Consider the following 17,030-nt stretch of genomic DNA (forward strand, 5'->3'; position numbering starts at 1 on the left):
TACTGTAGGTACAGGTTCAACTGTTCTTAAAAATGATGTCTGACCGCATTCAGACAAACTTTCAACACCACACCAGACTCACAGCATTTAGGAATGAAACCTATTAGAATAACCCACAATAACACACATCCACAGACACACACACTAGCAGGCATCTGCTCTACAATTTGTGTGTGCATTCCCAAGAAGATTATGACAGCAGGGATTTGATTCCCATCATCTAAACAGATTAATCCTGTGGCCGAATGTGGATCGTATCATTAATATTTCAGTACAACCCCCACATCTGCATTTATAAAAACAACACATTGTGTGTGTTTTTTAGCTGCTGTGGCGTGACTGCTCCACTCTGATTATGCCTCTCCTTTGACCCAAAGAACAGGAAGTAAGGTGACCCCTTCAAAATGGCATTATATCACATCATCCCAGTTACAGCACACTCAACCCATGGAGTGAAAAATAACACAAACGCCTTCCATGTCAGATTAAAATCACTGACGGGCGAACAGACTAAGCAGGTCTCTCCACTTACTGAAGGAAAAAAAATGTTATCCAATCAGAGAAATGAAAAAGTGTTTCCGTGACTGCTGCGAAATGGCAAAAGCTAATCTTTCAAAATGGAAATGTGGCGGTCTTGAGAGAATTAAGCTGATGTGCAGATTGGAGACTGGCCAACCCCTCAGTGGAGCAGCCTGAGAGTGGGGAGAGTAGTAAAACACTGCCACTTCCTTTGAGTAACAAAAGTCTGATTGAATAAATCAAACATCTGAGGCTTTAAAGAGTCTGACACAGATATGTTTTGGACATTCTCTCTCAAGGTGAGGATTGGTTTATGCTGAGAAATAATCCTTTGGTTTCCGCCACAGGTCAATCTGAATGAACTGTCAGGATTCATGCCTCATTCAAGGACATGACATCTGGGCAGATGCTTGCTGAAAAAGAATTCTTTGGACTTTACTAGATGGTGGACAAAAATACACTTTCACATGCACATATTGGATCATCTGGGAAAAAATAAACTTTTCTTGGAATTCTCACTCTCACAGGACATTTCTAGTTCTCCAAGAAGTTGTGTCATTTGACTTCCGGAGAAGTTTCCTTCGGTTATGATTCCCTTGTTTCTGGCTCTGTCATTGTTACAGACGCAGGTGACGCTTCAACTGCCATACGTCATTGTGTGGGAAAGGAAGACAAGACTTTTATGACTTTGTTTGAAGCGAAGCCGGTGATCCTGCACGCCTGTGCTTGTGCACTGATCAAAAGAAGTGTGTGTCGCATTACCTCACGCACACTCCCGTCTTCTTGTGAAATGAACCAATTAGGGTTTGATCTGAGTCACTACACTAAAACCCTGGGCTTGGAAACAACAGCAATAAGTAGCTTGCACTGTAGTAAACAAGGCTTTAACAGCTGAATATCAAATGTCAACTTCTGTTTTCTTATACCTGTGTACAGTTTGCTTTGGGGTCATTTCCTGTTGCAGGTTAGATTAGATTTCTGACTACTAGAAACTGTACCACGGTTCACCTGGAAGAACATGGTGACCTGCATTTTCATCCACGCTCAAGTTACATTCATCTCAACTGGCCGAATAAACCAAACCACGGGTGTGACCTCAGCAAAGCCTGAGCAGAAATCCCAGTAGATACTTTTCAGAAGAAGACTTTTACATACAGACGTGCATGAGAAGATGGTTAAAAGGAAATACACACACACACACACACACACACACACACACACACACACACACACACACACACACACACACACACACACACACACACACACACACACACACACACACACACACACACACACACAGTCACACAGAAACACTCATACATACACAGAACAGGTGAGGCCTGTAATTTCAGCTACAGCCTCCCTGGTTATGTCAGCACAATGCTGTTCTTTCAAGCCACCAGCGTGACAGTGTTACAAAGTAGGAGAGTGCCTGCCTGCAATCTTGCCAGCGCTATTGATCGCCCCATCTTATCCCAGAGTGTGCGCCAGTGAAATTGGTGCCTGACTGCAGCTCCATCGCTGCATAAACTCTCTGCCCTTTTTCCTTGAGGGATGAACTTGCTCACCCTGACAGGGAGCGAAGGGAGAGCAGAGCAGAGGAGATCATCTACATCGATCAGATTCTTAAACCATAACAATAAAGACAATAGTGACAATAAATTCTGTCAGTGCATGATTTAGATATACTGGGTGTCCTGTTACTTTTAACAATTCTGATACCTCAGACTTTTATTTCATGCATCATGAAGCGAGGGATTGGAGTGGTACTAAAACTGAGTCAAAGGCTGTTCATGACAGAATGAATGTCACTGATAAAAGGACAGAAGAAACACTGACTTGACACAAGCTAATGCGCAGAGGGGATCCTTTTGACTTCTGGCCAATCATTTTGAGGTTGCACATGAGCTCAAGTGGACTTAGTGACATTTCAGTGTGTTACCCTCTAATCCTGAGGGCACTGCTACACTGCTGGAGGTTTTGCAAAGTTCAGCACCCAAGAAATGTTGTGACATGCCAAAAACTGAAACACAGCGGCTCAGACACAGCTCGAAAGGAGAGAGGCGGTGGTTAAAAAAAAAAAAAAGAGTCTCTGGAGTGAGTTCAACCACTAATGTTCTATCAAATGAGACCTTCAGGACTTTAAAAAGAAAAAGGGGGAAACATCATAGAGAACGGTCGTGGCATTTGCCACACACGTAGGGTTTCTTCGCAAAGCGTCACAAATTATCCACTTGTGTTTTCTGGCAAGTGAGGGGGGAAGAGGAGAAAATGTGAACTTCCTCTGAAAACCACTGGACTACTGCAAAAGAGGCTGAGTAAATTTACCACTTGGCATCAGTAAATCATTTCTATGGATGATGAACAAACTGTGCCACAAGAAGCAGAGAGAGGAGGAGAGAAAAAACCTAATAGCCGGGGTAAAAGCAAGACGAGCAGAGATGCAGAAAATAGCAGCAGCATGTGGACGTTCAACTCAAATTCAATTTCATCTGATTCAATTTCAAGCTTTCTGAGGCGATTCTGACCTCTTGACTTTTTGGTTTCGCAAATAACGTCAGGGCAACCCAGTTCCCAGCAGCTTCAGAGAAACATAAAGAGAGGCTGAACCACACTATTTAACACCAACAAATTAATATCATGATTTACCGACCATGACATCATGAGACTTGAGATTTGCAGCCAGAATCTTTATCCAAGCTCAGAAAGGCACCACAGTGTGCCTCACAAACCACCCTGAGGCTCATTTCAATCATTGTATGTCATACAAAATGCTATTTATGTTAACCAACATTACCACCAAAAGCCCTAGGAGAAATCCTTCACTTCCTCTTCTGTCTTCCGTCCTCATACAAGTTTAAAATATTAAATGAATGAAGTTATAGTGACCGACACACATGTTAGACAGATGCTCAATAAGGGGAAAAAAAGCACTCGGTTATACAGTTCTGTGTTGTTGGAGAGGATGGATTGCAAGGCGCTGCAACAAGTGTCTTTACTTTAGGGTTAATTTAAGTAACTCATTTAGAGAGGATTCACATTCTCCAAAGGGTCTGTTGTGTTTAATGACGAGTGTTTGTGATCCAAAGAGGTTTGATCAAACACAGCTGCTGGTACATTTTCTTAAAACGTAACAGCTACTTTGCCTTAATTTAGCCTTAATAGCCTAAATTTAGCAACAAAGCAAATTAAAACAGAAAAAAATCCCAAATCCAATCTAATCTAATCTCTTGACATCCACTTATAAATTAATCAACTGTTAACAGCACAACTTCATCTAGCTAGCTAGCAACAGCATGGTATGCATGCCTGCGTGTGTCTGGATGTTCACCACATTACTCACGCCCACTTTTTAACGCTCAAACGTTTTACGTCCAGCCTGCCCATCCTGTTTCTCTAAGAAATATGTCACAACATGGAATCTAGATAATCTCAAAAAGATGTTTCATATGGACTTGAATGCAACAACAAATTAACAGTATTTACGTATTTCAAATGCTATTCCCTACATCTAAAATCTTGAGGATTTTGTTACTCTGATTTCTACAGGAGACGTGAAAACATTACCACCTTTCATGCTGAAAATGCGGATTATGTACACAGCCTGACGGGACTAGATGGTACAAAAGGGTTCAAGGCTCAGCTGTAGACTTTGACTGCGAAAAGTAAACACTGCTGCATGAATGAAGTGGGTGGAAAAGTCATCCGAGTTGATTCAGTCCCGCCTGGTCTATATTGGTCCGACTTTAAATACAACCTGCCATTGGCGCGCTAGAAAACATGTAATCTGCAGCCGCCGCTCGTCCCCATAACACTGGAATGAAAACAAGCAGAGAGAGAGAGAGAATGGAGGAGGAAGGAAAAGAGAGGGAGGCACATGTGTGGACCCCCAGCTGGGGACTTGTTGTTGTTGTTATAGCTGAACATGAGAGAGCAACAGGCTGAGAAAGAAGGGAACGAGAGAGAGAGAGAGAGAGAGAGAGAGAGAGAGAGAGAGAGAGAGAGAGAGAGAGGACACGTGTGCGTGTCCAGCTGTTGACACACACTTGTTATTGCTATTGTTGATGAATATGATTCTGAGAGGCCAACTGTCCTGATGTCAAGGCTGGAAACACTCTGCCGCCAGCAGGGAGCCACCTGTTACTGCTGAATGAGAGCTGGTTGGCTGAAGTTCAAAACCACATCAAGAGGGAATAATATGCATAACACTGCATGACCGCAAGTCTAACACACCAGTGGGTAGCCTATGACGCCCAGCCGGTGAAATTACAGTAATCAGTGTCGAAAACAAATAGCCTTTATTGGTCAAGAAGTCCAAAGGTACTCGACTGAAAATGGTACGAAACAGAGAAAAGAACAGCAAAAAAGTTTGTACTTCATAACGTTGTTGTCTGCTACATATTAAGCTCTTGCTTTGAACAAACATGGAGTCATGTTTTTGGCTACCCGATGCATGTGAGTGGGAATACTGTCTCCTTTTTAGCTCTGTTTTTGGTCTCAATCTAACCTTTGAAAGCAGATGAATCCAAAAATCCTGCAAAGCTAAATCTGGTCCAGTGATGGTCCTAAAGCAACATCAATTATGATGATGACGGCGATGTCGGTTACACCATCAAACGACAGTGTGATCACACGACTACATCTTGGCAGGCTTCAAAATAAGCACTTGTGGCCAAACAAACAAGTGTTGGACCAGTCAGAGTACTATGAGGAACTACTGGCAGCTAGTGACGGCTAGCGGCTCCTTGATAGGTTAGCATAGATGCTAACAGAACTAGGAAACGATCTTGTTATGAGTTTGATTTACCACCTGGCTCTGCTGGTCGCAGCACTCTCCTACTGTTGATCTGCTTGGTTGAAGTTAGCCTGTGATAAATGTTGATAGACAGGTTGTCCAATCACCTGCCTGGTATTTGTTGAAAGTGCCTTTTCCAAACAATTTCTGAGAGTGACTTCTAAGATGGTTCTGTGGAACAAACCATCTGGCATGTCTGAGCTAAATCTCTGGCTTTAGCCTCTACATGCTCCACTTCTTCATTAACTTCTGTCTGCTGTTCGGTGCTAAGCAGATAGTTCACATTGGGTTTATCAAAACTTTGCTGGTGACAGCTACCTAGTGCTGCTGGAAACAGTGAGAGTAAACCAGAACAGACAAGTTGTGGGCTGTAACGAGGGAACAATGAGCTGAAATGCTGCAACACTCTGTCGAGCTGATGGGAACTGCAGTGTCAAGTGAAAACTATATGGATTCCATCATTATGAGCAATGTCTCTCACAATGAACAATGTTATCTGATTGATTGTCAATACTGATTACAGCAGCTAGGAGTTCAGTAATGCAATAGTTTTGCCCCAATTGAAAGCTCATGTCAGTTTTAATATATCTTAATTAACCCTGATATTCAACATGAGATTAGACGAAGATGAACCAAGAATGAGAGCCAACTTGAAGCAGAGCATGGCTTCAAATGACACCTAAACACAACACAACAACTAGAACCAATATTCTGCTCTTTTGGCAGCATTCTTGTATTTTCTAGCATTGTAATAACTAGTCAGTAGCCTGGTTTCTCAAAGACAAACATCCCAAACACATGATGTTCACAGTGATGTGAAATACATATCTATATCAATATTATGTTTGATACAACCCTGCAGCTTGCCCTTAATGGGCTGTGGTCCACTGATTGTGGGATCGCTGAGGCTAAAAAGCCAGTCGGACAGCTCTGTCTCACTGACTGGCTCTGCCAGTTAAATCAACACGATGAATCGCTGCTGATAAGGACCCACTGGAGCCAGCTGTGCCAGACTCACTGCAAAAAACACCAATGATGGTCAGCCACAGACGCTCAATGACGTCCTGCAACTGACTTGGAGCAGGTCCTTTAATGAACTCCCTGATTTGCTCACCCCTCACTGCACTTGTGGTGCTCAATCACGTACACAGACACAAAGATACAGAGAGTATCAAGTGGAAACCTGCATCAGCAGCACCATGCTGCTGCCCTTCCAGACATCTGGCACAAAACACAGCGTGCCAAGGAAACCACACTGGGCATGTGCAGAATGCGGATCACATTTAAGGCTTAAAACGAACAGGCCAAACCACGGCAGCCACTACCCAATATCACAGACACAGACACACATACAGACACACATACACATAGATACACACTACCAGGCTTGTATTACGTTACTTGTCAGTAACATTCATTCATGAGATTGCTGAAATTCCAACCATATCCTTTACCTGACTTTAACTTTCTATATTTTGTCCCTGCTGACTCTGAAACCTTCAGTATTTGTATTTGTCACTTTGAAAGTAATTCAAAGTTCAAATGCATACCACACACACACACACACACACACACACACACACACACACACACACACACACACGCACACACACACACACACACACACACACACACCTTATCTCTACAAATGTACGAACAGATTGTAAACACAGAGGAGCACTTCAGTCAGAGACCAGCCTTAAGTCAATATTACAGAGTAAATATACTTAATGCCAGGCTGAGCTGAAAGGCAGGAGGCTTGTTGTAAAATCCCCACACGAGGCGATGCAACTGTTAAAAGGGCAACATACAAACAGTAAGGTAGGACAGCACTGTGTCATCTTCGCATGACGCCATAAGCTTGCCTTTGTCTAAGGTCAACTGAGCAAAGTTGGACTGTTATTGCCAGAGTCCGGGGGTTGAGTTACAAACTGATCCATGAAGTACGGCAAATATTCAGTCAATCTCAGAGAACTATGGCGGATGGTGTGTGCGTTTCACTGTGAAACTTTGCACCACATTCTGATTTTTGCAGAGGTTGCAGCCATATACAAACTTACTGCAAAGATAAACTACCCCAATACTGTGCCTTTACAGCACCAAGAGTGCCTGAATAATTCCCATGTGTGGTTCCAAAGGGGCTCCAGCCTCTTAACGGTACCTTTAGCACTTCAGTCAAATCTGGCAAGTAGAGCAACATTAAGTCTCAAAAGATCTAGACCTCCAAGGAAAGAAAATCAAACCACAACATTATGCCTGTTGGATGAAACATACCCTGTGCTCACAGAGTTGTTTACCTCAGCAAAACCTGACCCAACACGAGAGCCTCTGGCCTGGAGGGCACTTGGAGAGCTCCAGCAGTGGCGAGGGTGTGGTAGCTGGCGGTTATATTAGGGTTTTAGCAGGCGGCTGACTGCTGTGATTCTGTGGCCAGTGTCACAACATGACAAGCACAAACACACTTGCACATGTGATGCAATGGCTGCTGTAACATCTTCAGAAATCACTTGGTTGTGGAATAATAACTGACAGAAAGTAAAAATGGGAACTGATTAACCAAACTATTAGTCATCGAGGTTAAAAGTTCTTTCACTCGCAGCAAGTTCCGTAATCTTGATCCCTAACCCTAACCCTAACAGCCATCTTTTTTGGCCAAAGATAAAGGTGCACAGGCAGTCTATTTAATTTATTTATTTGAAGCGGACCTTCATGCCATGAGATAACTGCAATTAAGTTTTCTCCTACCATTAAATCAAACTCATTTTGAGGGTGTCTTGCCTGATCTCCTCAAGTCCAGTCAGCTCTGAAGGACCTTGAAGGAAAGCACTGCACTGGTGATCGACATACTCTAGAGGAGGCACTTCACTCCTCAGGCCTCCTTAAATCCTATGCAATGTGCCTACAAATGATAAAAATACCACCTAATAGGGCCCTGCACTCTCTGTGTAGTTAATATGTAGCTAACGTGGCTCACAACACCCATTCCCATGTCTTTCACCCTGTTTGCTTTGTGTAACACCAAGGGTAAACTTTGGCTGTCGTCTTCACCAGTTTCAGCAGTTTATCAGCTGTCAATTGCAGGTCTTGCTCTAATCTAGACAATGTTCCCTCTTTAAGTATCATTTTCAGCTTGATTATGAAACCCAAGATTGAGACATCTCCACTAGGCCAGTCCTTTGAAGGCGATAAGAAAATGACCATACCATCATGTTTCATTGAGGTTCTACACTGTATGAGCTGCAACTATTACTCTGTTGATTGAAATAAAAAAAACAAACAAACTGCAAACTATTTTGATGACTGATTCATCATATAAGCTAATTTTTGATGTTTTAAAAATTCAAAAAATAATGTCTTCAATGTGAAATAATTGGTAGATCAATCTATAACAAAACTAAAATGTTGCTGCAACCTTATTCTGGATGAAACATTGACTTACGGGGCTCTGTAAGATCTGTGTGACGCGTTTCTTCTGCTCCAGGACATTAAAGTCCTGCCGGAGGTCAGGCGACATGTTCCTGGCCCTGATGTACTCCGGATCATTGACGTCGATCCGGTCGAAGTATCGCTCCTTAGTCCCTCCACTGGGGGGGGGAGGGGTTGTCACCACCCCCTGATGGCTGTCCACACTCATGCCTGCTTTACCTCACTCGTTCACTCTATGGCTGCCGCTCTGACTCTCACCTGAGAAAAGGACAGAGAGGTAGATATGTTAGAACACGAATCATGTTATTTGAAATGAAAGCTGGAAAAATAGGATAATTGTGGTGATGATTTACAGTTCAAAACACCAAAAAGGTATCCAAAGGACAGCTTGTATGAGGATTCAAACTGAAGCACTTAAGACAATGTGGTTTGTTGGTAACAGTCATTAGGATGTGGAAAAGATTTGCTTGTCAAGGGCAAAATGCAAAAAAAGTCTCATAATGTCTATTTTAATGAATTAAATTCACATGGTTAGAACTATCACACAACAAGAATAACTTCCTAATGCAATCAGGTCAGCAAAAATGACTATATTACACAAATTCAATTTACTGACCAACAACATCATGGACTGTCAATGATTAGTTATAGCGTATGTTCATCATAAAGGACAGCCCTGTTATTGGTGGACATAACAAGAGGTGAATCTCTTCGCTTTGACGCAAATAACAAGCTGCTGCAACATCCGGACAACAGAGTTTTGCCTCATAAACACAATTAGTCACAACTGCACGTAGGCATGAATCAGGTCACACTGACACACCAACCAACAAAGTGTTCCAGGAGGACAGGAGCGCCTTTGACTGAAGCTCTGTTTGCTCCCACTGTTCATTCTCAGGTCAGCTGGCATGACAACAAGCATTTGACAGGACGCAGGAATTGTTACAGTAAAAGCAACAAGTGTGACCGACCCTCTCGGTGCCTTGTTGTCAGGCCAAGGGACACAGCCAATGAAGACAAAAGGAAATACATTTGGAAAAACATGGCGATGTTTGTTACTGTATGTGTGTAAAAGAGTTGACTTGGTGATGCAAAGACCAATTTTAGAGCAATCTGACAGTAAAACAAAATGTAGTCAAAGCTAGAACACACATGAAGTGCAGTGGATAATGACCAAAACACCCCCACAGTCTGACAAAAAACCTGTATCATCACTGGAGGACAAGTGAAGACATCAACAGTCAATCACTTATTTTTACGACAGCGGCCAAACTTTCCACCATTTTTCCACCGCCTTGATGTCCTTAAAACTGAATTGCAGAAAAACACGAGATTGAAAACAAGACGTCCTTGTTCGAGATAAAGAAGATGCAGTCACACGAGGAGGAGAAAACACAAAAACTACATTTTCAAGATCCCTTGCAACACTACTGCTGCTGTTGTTGTAGCCAAAGATAAGCTGGTGGTTTATTAGGGAAAGGCGGGGCTTAAGGGAGCTCTACCAGATGGTGTCTTGGCTTCAAGAGCAGAGGAATGAGAGAGAGAGAGAGACACACAGAGACAGAGAGAGAGCGAGAAAGAGTTTAAGAAAGACACCCTGCTGATTTCCATCTTCAAAAGCTCAGTGGTCATCTGACAGCAGGAGGATCAGAATTTGGGGGTTACTCTGCCAGAATTGGCTCTTTGGCCCCTTTTAGCCCTTTTCTGCCCTTAACTCCGTACGCTGGGAAACAAGAGGGTAGGAGAGGTGATTTGGTGAGCACATGCTGCTAAGCTACTCACTTGGGTCAAATGCCACTTATAAAGATGTTTGAGATTAGCGGAGTGACACACAGCTTGGTATGTATTAGAGTCGTGCTCAGATCAAACAAACAGTGAGATAACAGAAATCCTCTCAAGTGGATGGATGTGCACCGTGGCGTGTAGTGATTTTAGAGGGGTTCTTGGAAGAAATGTATTGTGTTTGGACCTGGCGTTTACAGTACTGCCATTGTGCCAATTTTCGTGCAAGATAGCCTGCAGCAACAATCACACATACGGGTCTGATCGAAGTGTCCTTGGACAAGCTACTGAGCCCCAAGTTGCTTCTGATGGCCATGTGTGAATGGCTAAGTGTAGAAAGCTGAGGCACTTTGGACAGGATGATGATTAATTGCTGCGAAGAGTTTAACCGATTCAAAATGTAACAAACGACAACCAGACAAGGGCTCAAACCCACCCAAAAGTATCATACTAGTATACAAAATACTGGTATGAGCTAATGTGTTTAATCAAAATACAAGTCATTTATTATTTTGCATTTTAGACATTTAGCAGCGTCAGTATTGGTTGGATTTTGTCAGGTCAGTTGCTGAATCGCAAAAGATGGGTCAATAATATTTTGTGTGACTGATTACCGTCATTTTCCATCATTCATACCTCAACAGCGGTAGCTCAATGCGTTTAACACCAACTCAAGTCTCCACATCTGAACTGGAGTCTCTTTTACCACCCCTCCACGTATGATCTGCCTAAATGTGGCAGGTCACAGATATAGTTTTAACAAAAAAAACAGTCGGGGGGAAAAGGAAACGTACATCTCTAATGGGACAATGTTTTTGTTTGAAAATGCCACATTATCCACGTTATCTGTGAAACCAGAGAATCCGTAAGGAAGACAGTAAACCTCTCGTTCTCTACCTGATCCCACAACTAAAGCTGTGATTATCCTGCAGAAACGAATAAAAGCCACCCCCCAAAAAAATCCTCTTTAATTGAAGGCAGCTGTGCAGAGCAGAGTTATGTAAGCTGATATTGAATTCATCCTCCTGCTCACCCGCACTGTTCTGCTTATTGCGTAGTTGTGCACAGGACAGGCCATGGATAAAATCGCCGGAATGATGGAAGCAGTACTGACATGTATAAAAAAATGAAGGTATTACGCTCTGAAGATGCTACAGTACAGTACAGTGAATGACGTGTAGTGTAAACATTCAGCTACACAGCTCAGAAACACATCGAAGAGGTTGTGATTGACAGCAGAAGCTCACGCCTGAAATTTGCTGAATGAATGGAATTCTGTGCGGCCCAACATGACAGCTGAAGCCTCACCAAAATAAAGATACACCCCCCCTCCGAGCTTGAAACCCTGCATCTCCCCTCCCTTTACACACACACACACACACACACACCAGCCCACCATCCCTGCTCTGTCACAAGACACACAACTCCAACAGTCCCCAGCCTGAGCTTCCACCCTCCCTCCCCTCGGCCTCTGTCAATAGATCATTGTCCCCCCTCGGCCTGGTCTCATCCAGAGAGATCGACGGTTGGGAGGGTGAGGGGAGGGTGGGTGGTTGTCGGTGCATGTGAGAGTGTGCACAATTAATCTGAGTAAGAATGAAATCTGATCCTCGCATTACAGCATCCATGTTTCTAACTCAAATTTCACGCCTCGTGGCAGATGCTCTCTCGTGATTTGTCTGAACACTTGTTGAATGAGACACAACAATGAAAGAAGTTTAGATGGCGTTCACTGACCAACGGGAAATTTGAGACACGATTGGCCTTTAAAGATATGCCACTGGAGGACAGTGCTGTATTGTAATCGATTTAAACTCCATTAATGTGAGGCAGACACACGAGGCAGGCTGTGTTTACTGAAGGGTGCTAGACTGCGGCCGCAGCCCGAGGCAAGGTGACCGTAACCTCTCACCTCGTGACCTTTATTGAACCCCCCCCCATCTCTCTCACCCATGTTGAGAGGCTCTGCAGACCGCCAGTGGGCAGGTCGTCCATGAAAGACCTGTCATCTATAAACAATTACTTTAAGAGTGCTATAAAACTAATCAGTGCTATAAACCTTGCTGTGCTTAACATGTTTTTGGTTACCAGTAGTTACACAGTGAATGGTGCTGACGAATGGCCTTAACTTTATAACAATAGACTTGAACTGCATGAGAGAGAGAGATTCATGTTACTCTACTGGATTCTAATATGTTTTAAACAGGCTGTGGCCCGGGGGAAGAGCCAGCATCCTGTTATCAGAAGGCCGCTGGTTCAGTTCCCCTGGTCTGCATGTCCAAGTGTCCTTGGGCAAGATACTGAACCCCAAAATACTGCTCCTGGTGCTGGTTGGCACCTTGCATGGCAGCCTGCATCATCAGTGTATGAATTACTGTAAGTTGCTTTGGACAAAATGGGAATGTAAACAGAAGTGGACTGCAAAAATCAATTAATTCTGAATGAAACGACCTTCCACTCAGGCCGCCAAGGTCAGTCTGGCAATTATTTTATGAACTATTCATTTAATTGTTTGGTTGCTAAGATGTTTGAAAAAATGAAAGTGAAAATGCTCAACTCAATTTATGAAGCCCAAAGTGACATAGCATGACTGTCAAAAAACAAATACCTTAATTTTATTTTAGCATAAACATCGTTTTCTACCACATATTTCTGTGCTAACAACTGACAAGTGTGTTGTTTTTATGAACCACTTTGAGCCAGAACTGCTGTGTTTTGAATGTTTCTACAAAGTTCTCATGTCACATGTTGAATTCTCTATTTTTCGACCTGTCAAATGGGAATATTTTCCTGGTCCTTCACTCCTCTATGAGAGCAGCGCTGTGCAGTATGGCCTTGAAATAATAATGCCACATTCTTACGCTATACTATGATACATGATATACATCTTGATGCTTTGATACAACATAGTCTCATATCACAATAATGATATATATATCAGAGTTGTTGCCACTATACGAAAGTAAACTGAATGTCATAGCTTTTAGAAAAATGGAATCAAACTATTTTCCACCATTTTCTGGACCAAACAACCAGGCCGTAACTCTACTTTATCAATAATGAAAATAATCGCTAGCTGCAGCCAAAATTTGACCATCAAACTATTTATCAATTAATTTTCCTCCAATCGCTCAATTGTTGCACATTTATAAACAAGTGAGAACACACGTCGCACTCTGAATGTCTTGTAATACCTCAGTGAGGTCATTTTGATGCATGACTGTGCTCCAATTCAGTCCAAGAACTGATTTTTATTAGACACAATTAGCTCCCTCCTCTGTCTCTGTTATGGGAGCTCACTGTATATCTCTAACACAGAGTGCTCATCCATAATGCCTCAGTAGTCCTCTGACAGTATCCGTCGCTCCATCTCTCTGTCTGGTCCTGTGTCTCTGGGTGGCTTTCCGTCTGTCATTCTTTCCCTCACTTAATCAAATTACACTGGCGTTATGTCCTTGAAAACTTTGGTCAAGCTGACCCTGTAAACAAAAGTGCCAAAATAACGCTGTTGCCCACTAAACACCACCACACTCACACACCTCATATCTTTATCTTGCCTGGGGGAAGCTTCAAAGCGTGGCTGCTTGTGTCTCTACGAGCTGCCACCCCTAAAAATAGACACACAGCCTTTTGGGTTGTGTTACAACCCCGACGGCAACAATACCAGGAAAGAATCCATTCGTCGGCTAATTATATCCACACACACTGTAAATGTCACAGTGAGCACACAAGTGACCCAACTCCTGCACGAACACACACGCACACGGAGGAGTAGGTGTGTCCAAACACGCCTGCATGACAGATCCAGCAGTGAATCTGGAGGACCTTGTGTGAGCCAAATGCTCAGCAGCTTACTGATCCTCCGGCGGCTTTACTATGAGACAGAGAAAACTCGTCCTCTGAGACCACGGACGCGCCAGCACGCAGTGTTTTTGTCTGTAACTGACACATGGCAGCGGTTGGTTGTAGTTTGGGGGTGTTGGTTTCATTGTGCAACTTTATTTCAACACAGAGTCTTTTTGCAGGTTGCAGCATGCAAAAAAAGTATTTGTGTTCAATTTACAACCACTCCTTTTAAATTATTAATTAAAAAAGGTATTCTGAAGGATGTCCCCGTGGCTGCAGTGACCTTAAACTACTCTCTCCTCACATAGAGCGTCTACTGTTGCACACATTAGAGATAATGGCCACAGCTAATCTGCCCTGGTGCTCACACTCAGTGCACTGTTACTGCCAAGCGTGTTTATAGTGCAGGAGTATGTGTGTGTGTGCCCAAGCAGCCATACTAACACGGAATTCCCCTAAAACTACAAAATCTGTTTCAGGGGGTGGTGATCTTTGGACTTTGGCAGCTGGTGGGAACACAAACAGAGAGGGCGGCCTGGATATTTAGTAGAAAATTAATGGGAGGCGTGGGTTAGAATCTACACTTACACCAGAGGAAACAAAATCCAAATGTCCAATCACGTGTAATGACACAAGAAACCAGCACGTAAACAAATAAGCCAAGCCCAACCAACCTTGTGTTTCCTCCTTGGTCAGTGAATGGGAGAGAACAGGCAGCAGTAGTAGTAGGCAGCTGAGGCAAAACACATGTCTCTATTTTTCTCCCTGTCGCTCCCCGTCTGCGCTCAAATTCCAATACCGAGTCCCAGAGAGAAGCCGGGAAAGACGAGAGAGGGGAAAGAGAGAGAGAGAGAGAGAGAAAGAGCGGGCTGTGAACGTCAGAAAGTGAGAGGCAGGCTGCGATCAGAAAACCAGTCGGTTCACTTGTGTGTCCTGAATTCCCATACAGATGCTCTGTGGTGGAGCTGCCAACAGACAGCAGATTCTCCCAGATTCCTGCGGGCTCTGCTGCTCGGCTGCCCTGGCGTTCATCAGAGAGACAGAGAGAGAGAAGTATCAACAGCTGCGAGTGTGTGTGTGAGAGGATATACTGTGTGTGTGCCCTCTGCGAATGAGGGTGTGTGTTTGTGTGGAAAAGAAGCTAAAGGGACCACGTGATGAGGGCTTAATCCCCCGCCCACTAGCTAGAAGCGCACACACACACACACACACACACACACACACACACACACACACACACACACACACACACGCACACACACACACAGATTCAGGCTGCTAGACCAATCAGAGCTAAGGCTCACACACACTAATCACCCCTTCTCCTCCTCCTCCCTCACCCTCTCTCTCTCTCTCTCTCTCTCTGTCTAGTCATCTTTTTTTTCTTGTCCCTCTTTTTTCTTTGATCCATTCACTTTCTGCTCTCTCTCTCTCCCACATTCCACAATCCATTCTCTCTCGTTCTATCTCTTTCTGTCCCTCATTCACACCCCTCCTCCCCCCGCCACCCCTCTGGGCGACTACTAAAGGTCAGTGTTTATGAGTCCGTCTGGCAGCAGCGTAACTGCAGCCACACACCCCTGCATGGCCTTTATAGGCATGTCTGCCCATCAGAATCAGTGTTATCTGGTTCTGTCGCAACTCAAATACCAAAAGTCAGAGAACATCGTCAAACCCAGGATTTTCAAATCAAATCGTCCCAGTAAAATGGCCCTCAGATGTCAGGGTAAGCCACATAATGACTGTTTGTGATACATTGATTGGCCTAAAACAAAACTCCATTATAAATCTGGCCTCTTTTCATCCATTCCTGTTGATACTTTTTACTGCTGATTGATTCCAAAGCTGCAACTTATGACCAAAGTAATGCTTTTCTATATCTGCCTGCAGACACTTTCATAACCACAAGCAAAACCCCAAACTCAGCGCACATTTTCAGCTTTCTTTGTGCTCACTCGGAGAAATAGTTCCAACCAGACATGATGTATATCATGAGACAGATCTCTTCAAAACTTTCGGACTAATATCATGTAATTAATTTCTAATTACATGTAACAGTGATTTTTCGATTGTCCACACAAGATCTTGGGGAAAAGTGACTGTTAAAGAGACAGTTCACTCCAAAATCAATCCTCTCACCTGTCATACTATTTTTTTTCCATCCAAATTGTTTCAGTGTGAGTTGGCAAGTTTTGGAGTGATCATGGAGATGTCTGCCTTCTCTAGATTATCAAAAACCAGACTACACCCAACAACCGTATTGCAAATAAATGGTAGCATTGAGGTCACATTGCCAACTTTTCTAAGTAGACAAGTAGACATCACTTTTTTATAAATAAGAACTTGCAGAAAAGTGCAAAACTAAAGTATCTAATTTCCTCAAAAAACATTATCATGATTGCGAATTAACAATTAAAACATATTGTCTGGTCCAAAATGATAGTCAGTCATGGTTTTATTTTTCATTTTTTTGAAAAAAAGGCTGAGTTTTACAGTATGTGCCCAGCATACAAACTAATGTTAGCTAGCATTAGCACTGTTAACATTGGCTAACTAGTGTTAGCAACCTTAACTTTATCCAGCTAGTGCTGGCAAGGTAACGTTTGTCTAGCTCGCATTCGCAACACTAAAGTTTTCCAGCTAGCATTAGCAATGTTGC

At 43.2% G+C, this 17,030-nt stretch overlaps 1 protein-coding gene across 3 annotated transcripts in view; it reads right to left on the reverse strand.

The window, feature by feature from the left end:
* add3a (adducin 3 (gamma) a) overlaps positions 1–15,490 on the reverse strand; it is a 42,030-nt gene extending 26,540 nt beyond the window's left edge. For 2 of the 3 annotated variants that reach the window (XM_037098100.1, XM_037098092.1), the window contains exons 1-2: positions 15,046–15,490; positions 8,757–9,001 (exon numbers count right to left, since the gene is read on the reverse strand). In XM_037098100.1, coding sequence (XP_036953995.1) covers positions 8,757–8,951 — 195 coding nt within the window. In that variant the 5' untranslated portion in view covers positions 8,952–9,001; positions 15,046–15,490. The remainder of the gene's footprint in view (positions 1–8,756; positions 9,002–15,045) is intronic. The other variant, XM_037098110.1, reaches the window with a different exon arrangement.
* Between the last annotated feature and the right edge of the window lie 1,540 nt (positions 15,491–17,030).

The sequence above is a fragment of the Acanthopagrus latus genome, chromosome 1, assembly GCF_904848185.1.
Source record: "Acanthopagrus latus isolate v.2019 chromosome 1, fAcaLat1.1, whole genome shotgun sequence".
In the NCBI taxonomy this organism is placed as follows: domain Eukaryota; kingdom Metazoa; phylum Chordata; class Actinopteri; order Spariformes; family Sparidae; genus Acanthopagrus; species Acanthopagrus latus.